Source organism: Tigriopus californicus, chromosome 7, assembly GCF_007210705.1.
Source record: "Tigriopus californicus strain San Diego chromosome 7, Tcal_SD_v2.1, whole genome shotgun sequence".
Lineage (NCBI taxonomy): Eukaryota > Metazoa > Arthropoda > Copepoda > Harpacticoida > Harpacticidae > Tigriopus > Tigriopus californicus.
Window position 1 is genome coordinate 10,759,915 of NC_081446.1, and position 11,042 is coordinate 10,770,956.

General features: G+C 44.9%; 2 protein-coding genes across 4 annotated transcripts; one reads left to right on the forward strand and one right to left on the reverse strand.

The window, feature by feature from the left end:
- Nucleotides 1–2,494: 2,494 nt before the first annotated feature.
- Nucleotides 2,495–5,740, reverse strand: LOC131883866 (heterogeneous nuclear ribonucleoprotein H-like). Its single transcript, XM_059231465.1, has 8 exons — nucleotides 5,374–5,740; nucleotides 5,165–5,305; nucleotides 4,355–4,525; nucleotides 4,020–4,158; nucleotides 3,530–3,819; nucleotides 3,283–3,458; nucleotides 3,124–3,215; nucleotides 2,495–2,832 (listed from the first exon to the last, which is right to left on the reverse strand). The coding sequence occupies exons 1-8, from the start codon at nucleotides 5,576–5,578 to the stop codon at nucleotides 2,715–2,717; spliced, it is 1,332 nt and encodes a 443-aa protein (XP_059087448.1). The 5' UTR covers nucleotides 5,579–5,740; the 3' UTR covers nucleotides 2,495–2,714.
- Nucleotides 5,741–7,360: 1,620 nt separating this feature from the next.
- LOC131883716 (uncharacterized) lies at nucleotides 7,361–10,885 on the forward strand. Of its 3 annotated transcripts, XM_059231246.1 has the most exons (7): nucleotides 7,361–7,682; nucleotides 8,088–8,278; nucleotides 8,349–8,489; nucleotides 8,621–9,100; nucleotides 9,219–9,675; nucleotides 9,745–9,919; nucleotides 10,010–10,885. In XM_059231246.1, exons 1-7 carry the CDS (start codon nucleotides 7,568–7,570, stop codon nucleotides 10,581–10,583), a joined length of 2,133 nt encoding a protein of 710 aa, XP_059087229.1. In that variant the 5' UTR covers nucleotides 7,361–7,567; the 3' UTR covers nucleotides 10,584–10,885. The 3 variants fall into 3 exon arrangements, with proteins under 3 accessions (XP_059087229.1, XP_059087231.1, XP_059087230.1); XM_059231248.1 differs by lacking the exon at nucleotides 8,621–9,100 and having other exon boundaries at nucleotides 7,362–7,682; XM_059231247.1 differs by lacking the exons at nucleotides 7,361–7,682; nucleotides 8,088–8,278 and having other exon boundaries at nucleotides 8,351–8,489; nucleotides 8,557–9,100.
- Nucleotides 10,886–11,042: the final 157 nt, after the last annotated feature.

Here is an 11,042-nt window from a genome sequence, read left to right on the forward strand (position 1 = left end):
ACTTGCCTTGATTGCGTCAAAAATGTGTCCACTTGACGCGGAATGCCCTATTTCGAAGTAGGCGAAGGTTTTTATTGCTCACCGGGGCCGCCATAGCGAACATTACAAATCAAAACCAAACCATTCGTTTAAAAAATTGTTCCAGCCTGTTTCGGGATTCAGCAATTCGTGTGAAAGTTGCGAAAAAAATAAGGGTCGATCATAGATAACTTCATATATAGATCGATCAAAGACGCTGCAATCGCTTGTTTTCGTCTCAGCTGTCGCTGGTAGGCAAAATGTTTCATTCTTAGTCAAGCTACTTAGGACAACTATGGTGCAAATTTGAATCGTTGACGGCTCGTCCAAATTCAGAGTAGAAACCCCTAACACAACTCCTTATCAAGCACTTACTCTCGTCTAGCACGCTTCTTAAAACGGGTTTGAGTAAGTTCTCTGACCACATTATTAAGTATGAAATTTTGAAGGGGTTAAAATGGGGCTCAAGTTAAAGTTTTCATCCATGTGGTGGAAACACTTAACTGAAAGGCAAGGAACAAGCCTGGGTTCAGGCTGACCTTCAGAGGTGTCGGATTGACCTTGATTACGTCAAGGTGCAATCATGTCGCCCACATTCAAGCACATTGTTGGGAGATGAAAACGAAATTCTGACGGCCTCATCATTGCGTCGCAATTTCGGATACATATTGTTACACTTTCGACATGCGTTGCTCAACAAGGGCAATCAATAGAGAACGTGATTTGCTCCACTAATGTCCGAAGCGTGTTTTTTATTATTCTACCGCTTTTTCTACCTGTATAGTTGTAAGATTCAAAAGAAATTAAGATTAAAGAGGAATAACAAACGTTTCATGATAATAATTCAACTTGCCTGAAGCGAGATTTAACGAAATATCTTTGTCCCTTTTCTACCAGCGTCAGCTGACCTGAAAACATGCTCATGTGGTACAGCTCCTGTTGAGCTTAAGCATTCTAGTTATGGTTTTCTATGGGGTCGATATGAAGGCCGAAAATAGGAACGAGTTTTTTTACATCATTTAAATACACCAAATTAGAATGTACTGGAATTAAGACTCTTCTTTCGAAAAAAGGAATGAATTTCTGTAATTTTGTTGCTTCCCTACGTAATTAAACGATTTCTTTTTCTTTTTTTTGCGATGTCTGAAATATTGGAGCAACTGATTGATGTACAGGACCTTGTAGTTTAAGCATTGCTCGATAATCATATGATGTATCTAACTTGTCACTAGACCTCGAAAAAAAGGTAGAAAAAAATCATCGAAAAAGGTAGCTAAAGGATGGACATAATTATCAAAAAGAAAGGTAGTAAAATCAGCCATTTAAAGGTGAAAGAACCAGTAAAATTTGTTTAAAAAAGGTTAAAAGAATGTAAAGTATTTTAAGCTCTAAGCCATATGCAGGTATTTGTAAAATGAACAATAAGTTAGATGTTGTGAGATTTTCAAGTCTTTTAAAATCAAAACCCCTGTAACAGCGACTAAAAGTATTTCAACCCTGCCATTTTAACAAGTGAGCTTGAAAAAGGCCAAAAGATGTTTTTTTCCAAATCGACGTTTCAGGTGAATTTTCCAAGAATTGACCGGAAAAGGTAAGAACCTAGGGTTTATGTTTTTAACATCTTTTCCCTAGGTCTACACATCAATTAAGAGCAAGGAATGGATTACGGTGCGGTGACAGTCTCTTGAATGAAAAAAATGAATGCTTCATGGAACAACCATCACTCCCCAAGAATATAACCACGTTACACGGTATAATCACTTTTTGCAAAATTTAGTCTTAATATCTTTATTGCGACCCGTGGTCATGTCATGGCGTGAAAATATGAAAGAAAGATGTGTTTAAACACTAACAGGCCGTTGAGTGTATAAAAAGAAAAAATGTCAATGGTAAGTGCAATAAAATTGTTGACGAGAAAGTGATGTCACAGTGAATATGATTAGAATTGAAAAAAATTCCGATCGTTTTTACCCAAATATCCATTTTACCGTACTTCAAGAAGTTAATGGTTTTTTTTTTGCTTTGACAGTCCCAAAACTGTAAGGCTTTGATTTTGTGAATCAACATGGCTCTATCAGTCAAAATGACAAAACAGCTAACGGATCAAAAGTAAATGTCAGCTTCATCAATCTAATAATCTACGCGTAACTCCCAAGTCAATTGAGCCATAATGATAAGCATGTATATTTTACCTCCTTGGGAGTGTCAATAAGCGTGTTGTTGAATATTATCTTGCTATTATCCGCGATCATTATTTCTCACAAAGACCTTGACAATAAGATCTTGAACGTTGAAAATCTCGCCACTATTAGCAAAGATTTTGTCTTATATTTTGTTATCTGATCGTAGTTCAATTGCGTTTTTGGACCCATGAAGACACAGAATCGCACATCAAAGAGTAGTCGGTTAAATAGATTCAGGCAAATTCTCGTCGCTTTGGCCTTCTTAGTAAGATCAAGAGAGAAAGGACCGGTGGTGCGTTCAAAGGGCAACATTTTATTAGTTCTACAGTACGATAATTCGGTACATCGATTGAATGAGTGAAATACAGGGTTGTCTTCGGGAATGTGTTAGGACCATTCGCTTGAGATTTTCAATTCCATCTTCGGAACGGGGTAGTGGGGTTGGATTTATTGGCCGTCCATGTGCTTCTTGGTTAATAAAGCTATTATGCCCGGCGTTTTTCCGATCTCGTTTTAATACTGACTGAAGCCGCTGGCAAACCCTCCGACGGGATTGTTGTAGAACAATTCGACATAACGGTGTTGCATATTTTGTCGGTCTTTGGTCATGGCCCTCTTCGCATCCGAATCACTACAACAAACGAAATGGAGATACGTTGAGACCATACGCTATGTATGCCACTATTCCTCAAATGGCGATCTAAGCATTAACGCCCAGAAAAGAATCGTATAATCAATGAATCATACGCATTTCGCATATCAAGCTCATTCAGAAAAATTAAACAACCACCAAATAAAGAAAGCATTTGTTCGGGTTCAATCATCCTAGAAGAAGATCTCTATCAAGTTGGGAATGTTCTCCCTCTTCGTTAGCTACTTTTAGATAGCCCTAGTCAATTTGTTTTCAAAGAAAAGTCCTCACCAAGCAAAATAAACATCCGCTTCACCGGAGGGTCGCCCTTGACTATTGAACTTCAGTTCAATATCCACGGGATCAGCCACTGAGCTGAACCACTGAAAAGATCATGTAATCAAGTAATCAATGGGAATGGTTTTGGACAAAGGAGTAAAGAACACTTACTTCGCCAATATCATTTTCAGTCACTCTGAAAGGTAATCCCCTCATCTTGACGACAAAATTTGAGCGTTGTGGCCCTCCTCGATCGTAACTTCGGGGAGGTTGAGTTGGAACTCGATCGTATCCGCCGGAATAACCTGAAAAGTATCCTTCGTAACCCCCATAGCCTCCGCCAGCTCCTTGAATCAAATCCAAGTTAGAAACGTTAGCATGTTAGCAATCTTTTGGAACACTCTTCGCGTTCGGTTACCTCCATAAGGTCGATCTGCACCTCCTCGGGCTCCTCCACCGCCCATTGATCCTGCTCCATAAGCACGTCCCATGGAATAAGACGAGGAACTACGGTCATACGGGGTAGGACGCCCACGGTTGGGTGGTCCACTCATGCTCCCACTTCCGCGACTGAAACGCCCTCCCATGCGTCCCCCGCCAGGGGCACCACCTCCATTAGCACTGGCTCCACCAAATCCTCCGCCGTTTCCACCCATGAGGGCAGCTCTGGAAGCTTCGGAATTGCTCGAGCGAAAGATCTCTATGTACCTAAAAGAGCGAGTTGGAGATTAGAATGGGCTCGTATTGGGTGATGACGAGTTGGTTGATGAGGGGCGCTTTCATGGGGTTATATCCAAAGGGGTCTCCCCGCCTTTCCTATATGCCCAAGGTTGCCAACCCAACCCGCACCACTTTGTTTCGTCATCAGTGAAAGCGTTGGCTGGCTGGCTGGCCCACATTCTTCCCACCTGTGCCCGATGCTCTGTTTGTTCCTCTCTAAGGCCTGCTCGGCCTGGTCCCGGCTACGAAATCGCACATAGGCCTCCCCGGAGCTGCGCCCCTGATAATCCGTGGTCATCAAGATCCCATCGAAGTTGACATCCAACCCTAAAATCAACGACCCAAATTCGTATCCATCATGAGCGCGGCTCTATCCCTAGTTTTTGGTTGCATTTTGGTTTTATATCGGTGGCGGTCGAGCTCACTCCCAAGGAACCACCCCGCCCCCGCCCAGAGTTGGCTGGATCCGGGTTTCGGCGCATCATTCGTCCGCCCAACGTACTTTCATTGATTTATGCATTACCTTGGAAGAACTTGACAATGTCGTCAGGCGTACAATCGAAAGGTAATCCCCGCAAACGAACCACGTGGTCACTGGTTCCATCTGGAGCCGAGGGCGAGCCCGCCGTTTCCTCGGAATTGAACTTGAAATGACTCAGCACCCAAGACATTTCGCTTTTCTTTGATTTGAATACTGCAAAGAGAGACTAAGTTTATCGATTTATCTATATAATACTCCTATTACGTTTCTTGAAAAGTGACATGAGCCCAACTTGGAACTAATTAGAGACGAACGAATGCATGAACGAGATACACGAGATCATGGTAAAAACTTTCAGAGGATTATGCAATAGGAGCCTAAACCTGGGTTTCCGTTTAGATTTGAAGCCTGACTTGAAAACTGTAGACAAATGGACTTGGCAATCTTGTAGTTATATGAAGGCACCCACGTGACCAAGACAGCTTAGGATGCACACTAATCATCTTGGGATTGATCCTGACGTTCAAAAATCAAAATGATTGAACCCCACATCGCTTTTGAATCGTAGGGCCAAACCTCATTACTTAGGCCAGGCCTGATCTTCTGAGTGTGATCGTGATCAAACCAACTTCAAAGAACGACTACGATATTCTCCACAATGGGAATATTTAAACATATTTGAATATTACCATTTATCTTGAGTGATATAGTGATATTATGTACTATGAGTGGGTGATGATTGATATCATCTTAGGTCGTTAGGGTTCATGAATAGGACAGGCTAACAATGTCGATCAAGTTGGAAGTACGTCGGCTAGCTGTTAAGGGCAGATACTTGAATTCATGCCTTACCTTCAACGTATCGTTTTCCCATGTGCTTTCGGTCCATGGCCACGGCCTTGTCCAGGTCTTCCTGCGTTTCCAGCTCGATGTAGGCCTCGCCTGAAGGTCGGCCTTCTTTCGTTAAGGTCACATGGATACTATCCAAGGAATCTGCTCAACCCAAACCTCAATTAATCCATGAATCCGTGAAAAAAAAGACCGCCTTTAATCAGCCTTACCATCCTTGAGCTTGGCGTCCTTGAAGAACTCTTTGATTTCGTTTTGCGTAGTAGACCAAGGCAGTCCCCGGCAACGGGCCACGAAATGATCCTCATCGCCCGCCACATCCGCCCCGCCCGCACTTCCGTTGTGACTGCCGCTCTGGCTGCCATTGCCCCCATGGGCACTGCCCGCATTACTCCGATTGTCCTCATCCCCGCTCATGGTGATGTGGCTGATGGCCTAAACGTGGCTGAAGTGCACGCCAGAAGCCGGTGGACGATAGCAAAAGGTCGAAGATCCCAAGGGAACACTCAAGGCACCAATGCGAGAGACCGAGGAAATTCAATCGCCGCTCAAGCCTCAATTGGAGGCCGTCAGTCAATAAAGGAGAATGATGCTCCGTCAGGATTGACAGAATCACCACATCATTTGGGTCAGATGCGAAAAAGGCCCGTATGTTGGCTGGACATAAGGCTAATAAGATTGTCAGATATGGTTCTCACTGATGCTAAAATGGGGTAAGACTAGGAAACGGATAGATGTGGGGATTTTGAATGAGGGACAGGTAGGTGATCCAGATTATTATGGCATTTAATGTGCTAATAGGGCAGCGCTGTTTCAAAAGAAGGAGAAGCCCAAGGAGGTGGATGTCCAAGGGTAGCCCATAAAAAAACTTATGCTAGGCCATTGTCTGACAGTTCAACTTCGGTTAGTGTGAAATTAGTATGTATGACCGAAGGCCAAAAGAACATGACCATTCAAATGAGACCCACCATACGATGTGGAATGGTCCATTCTTAATTGGGGTTGGACATGAACTATGATAAATATGGTCTGTGAGCGGGCTTCCCGCCAAAGCCTGCTTTTGGTCATAGCGACTCTGAGTCACTTTTCGAAATCAAGTACCAAAGTGAGAAACGTAGAAATCTTCAAGTAAGAGCAAGTCATTTTTATATTCTCTATTTCTGAAGTGTCTTGTTTCACAGATATGAAGTCAAAAGCTCATGTAGCTGACCAACAGCAGGCCGAAAAATCGAATTTCACGTAGTGATAACGACATAACTTTGACCAAATCTCCTGAGCACTTATTCGACAACACGTTGTGACCTTTTCTAGTGGTAATTTTTAGTAAGGAATAAGGTGAATGGCATAGGAGATTCGAATCTTTCGTTTCCGTTTGATGTCCACATGTCTAGAAGTCCGTTGATTTGGAATAACTTCCTTTGATGTTTTTCAAAGTACAAATAACGCTCAAAACCATTGGGCCGGGTCAGCTGATTTCCAGGAAAATGGAGTTTTGGCCAAGTGACCGTTCTTGCTTTGACTCATCAATTGCGCGTTCTTTAAGATAATGACCCAAAAGAAAGTTTTTGACATAAAGAGGTTTGTTTAAATCAACAGCCATGACGCTTGATTCTGGTTGCAACTCTGCTCTATTTAGTGGGCTCTATGCTCAATGTTTCAAATTAGGCGATAGAGGAAGGGGCGTATTATAGCTCCCTGTTGTTGAACATTCCATTGGCCGATTGCAAGATCAGGTTGACCGTTGTGTTCCGCAAGGTCAATTGTAGAGCCCTTGAATAGTATAAAATAAGGTTGAAAGGTATTGATAGTTACCTTTTTGGCAGAAAGAATAAAAAAAAGACTCAAGTTTTAACAGTTGATCCATGTTAAAATTTCAATAAGAGCCTATTTTATCTTAAAAGGTTGAGCGCAAGTCTCCCTGACTCAAGTCTATTTATCACTTTCTCAATGTACCACAGGAACGCAGTTTTAGACAAACTTATGTCAGAAGTTTTTAACATCAGTCCATTTTATAGTATGTGATTCCAAATATAAATGAAAATTGATTTCACAAACTATCAAATGCAGAGCATGTCATGACTTATTAAAACAACATTCACTACTAATGTAACCCCCCCTTTTCTTTTAGTCATATCTGACCCACCATTGACGCCATTATGGCTTTTAATGCCTCTGGCTGCTGGGCAGTGCTGAAGATGTGTCATAGAATTTCAGGCTCATCCACCAAATTCACCTCAATTTTATCATTTTGAACAGTGCCTACCGATCTTATCATATTTTTACCGTGGTCCATTTTCGTAGATGCCAGCCCAGATGCGGTTAGCCGCACCATATACTCATGGGGGCGGGCTCTCTCTGTTGGGTGGTGTCCGTTCTGGCTTGATGACGAATTGTTGATCGATCCTCATGCCTTCCAAACGTCAGAGTGCCTCAGCGGGCAAGGAATGGCGGTCCAGTTCGGATCCGGCGGCGGCTTTGGGCGGGACCTACGTCAAAAGAGACACGCCTCTCAACTTGCCCAGTGAGTCTCAATTGGAAGGTGGACCTTTTTCCTCAAGTCTGGACTTCGATTCTTCCATTTACAATTGAGGACTAGAATTAGATTCGCGATTAAGGTCACTAGAACGAGCCACACCATCACGTTTTCTGACGAATAATGAGGGTGTGCATGTAATGAATGACTTACTTTGACCAAAGAAACGGGAATTATGATCCATTCCTTTTTCTTAAGAAATCCTAAAGCCCTGGAGACACTATCATGAGTTAATCAAGAACCTTTCGAAAAGTAAAAGCACAATGAATTGCCAGAGGCCATCCAAATATTGATCGTCATCTTTCTTCAGTCTATCTCATAATCTAGCTAGCTTATTCATATAATAAAATGGATGAAATCAGATCAACCTCACGTCAGATGGGTGTTCCACAGGTAGCGACACGTATTTGGGACAGAATCAGTTCGCGCGCCGGGATCCCAATGGACCGTCCGATCGAGGACCGAATCGCCCGCGCTCCGAATCTGGCAACTCTTCTCCCATGGGCGTCTTTCAGCGATCTCGAGGCTTGGCCGCCGGCATGTCGCTCTATCGACCAGGGGCCCGGGAAATCCTCAGTCAAAAGGTGAGAGACCTGGAACCGAAACCGCCCCAAACCCCTATCTCTATCGATCTCGACAACTTTCGATTTCTAGCCGCCCAAACCAGAGCCAGTCCGCAGGTACAGTCATCACGGCGTGGATGTCCGGGGTCTGATGAACTCCTCCCTCGACCATTCGGGCATGGTCATGCCCGTGGGCTCGCATACCGCTCTATTTCCAGCCCCGGATGACAGGGTACGTTTTGTGTCGTCAATCATTGGTGTGTATTGTTTGGGCATGTTTTTTGGCTTGGTTTTTGAAGGGTTGTGATCGTGATTGACCTGCCCGATTGTACATCATGTTTTCCATTGTTTGTCCTTGTGCAGTCGGGCACGCTTGGCGGCCTTATGGAGGACTTCCATCAGGCCTCCCCGAACGTGTCGGGCCTCGTGTGTCCCTCCAATATTGTGCTCGTGTCTCCGTCACCATACCAAAACGTGGGGTCGTTTCAGTCGCCGGATTCCCACGGGAGCTTCGGGACCCGGTCTCCCCTGATTAGTCGTCAGAACCTGCCTCAGCATTTAGCCACGGCCAGTCCTTTGTCACATAGCTTCTCCCAGCCGTACTTGGCCGCATCCTTGACCCCATCGGCCAGCATGGATAAGTTGTCCAATTCAATGTCACAGTTGAACAATGGACCCATGCCGGTATCGCAAGTGAGTGTTGTGGCCTCGGTGCCCAATCCGATGTTGTCTTTCCATAAGCAGGTGACTCAATCGGCGCATGACAAAGTCCTCTTGAGCCAATCACTCCTCGACCAGGAATCTCAGGATACCTTGGGTCCGATGGGTGGCCTGCAACTTCAGGTAAGCCGTGTTTGTCCTATGAAAACCGCTATTTTTTCCCCAATTTGAGTGCCATTGTGCATTGAGCCCCGTAAATAGCTTCTTCGCACGAGGACTTTAACGATATTGTCAATTTCAGGTTGTGCGTCCTTCCTCGGGATTTTTGGATTTCGTGTCACCCTCACCAGGGCATTTTGTTCCGTCCGTGTCCGCCAACTCTACTGTCCGACTTCATTCAGGAGCCAATGGACCCGCCGTGACCTCGGGCTCGGGATTTTCCAAAGGTGGATCTCTCTCACCGTCTGTTCTTCGTCATTCAACCCATCCAAATTCGTCTTTGGCCCAAGGCCCTGCCGCAGCTGGGGCTCAATATAATCCCCGCGATCCCTTGGCGGGTCTGTATAGTCCTAAAGCCACGCACAGTCCCTTGGATTACCGGGTTAGCAAGGACTTCACGACCAAGCCCACTGCTACCTTTAACCCTCCATCAGGATTCGCCACGGAGCTCGTTCCTGCTACTCTGGCTCTCTCCGACCGCCAATCGTCGGCCTCGGTTCAAAGCCTTCAGCCGACCAAGGACATAGTGGTCTCTAGAGGTAATAGATTTAAAAGATGCTTACCGAAAATTCTTCGTGAGACGTCTTTTTTTTTTTTCACGCCCTTAGATCTGGATTCTACTTTGCCCATGGGATGGTCCGTGGGGTTCACCAAACGGGGTCGAAAATACTTTATCGATCACAATACCAAGACGACCCATTGGTCGCATCCGCTTGAGAAAGAAGGGCTACCAACCGGTTGGGAGCGTATAGAGTCTCCTGAATTCGGTGTCTACTATGTCAAGTAGGTCCAATACCACTTCGAGAGAATTGGGTTTATGACTTTTGTGCGTGTCCAGATATCAATATAAACCTCACTTTTCTTATCTTTCAGTCACATTTGTCGCCAGGCGCAATACGAGCATCCTTGTGCCTCTCAATATCTGTGTCCCACCAATCCCAGGCCAGCAATCAATCATCAGCTCCAAGTCCCAATCCACACCCACTTCCATCCACCTCACGTGCTTGTTCCACCCAACCCTTACATTCACGAGGAGATCCCCATTTGGCTTCGCGTATATTTTAAGGCCAGCCCAACCTTGGACCACCATTTGAAGTGGCCCATGTTTGAGCTGCACGAGCTTGAGTGCTTCGAGGCCATGCTGAACCGTCTCTTCAGAGATGAGCTTGAAGAGTTAGTGATGCGTTATGAAGCCATGCGAACCACCATCACCATGGAATTGGAGAGTGAGGCCCGATTTCGGCGAAGCTCTATAGCCAGTGGAGTCATCACGGAACTCCCGCCGGACAACGTCCTCACACGCACTGCAGATGCTGTCGAGGAACAGACCGAAATCGAGGAGGAGGATCTCTTTCTCACGGAGTCATTTGCCCATCCCATTCACACGGCCCATGCCTCTCCAGTGGTTTACGCTTGCGCCTTGGCCGGAACTGAAGAGGGATCTTGATTTGACTGTAAGAGGTCCCCAATCAATCACCAATATCATCTCTTCCGCCACTTCATTTGTGCCTTTTCTATCCTGTGATAATCGAATGACCTTTATCAGGCATGAGAATGGACCCGCGCGCCAACGTCCAAGTCGGATCGATTCCGCCAGACCATCATTTAAGACAAATTCAACCAAAGCTAGCAATACCCCCGCCTATCTACCAAGCTACCATGTACTATTATACACATGCCACGTATCTATTTGTCAATTTTGTTCCAACAACTTCTATCGTACGGTGAACTATATCCAAAACGATCTTACTTCAGTTCCGTAATGTTTTTTGTGGGTGCTTGAGTCGAAGTTGTGAATTTCCAGTTTGAACTAGAGCTGTGCGTGGTATCCGACTTTTCGGGTCCGATCGGATTCGGATCGGATTGAGCGAAAATTGGGATTGGTATTCAAATCAGATTAAACGTA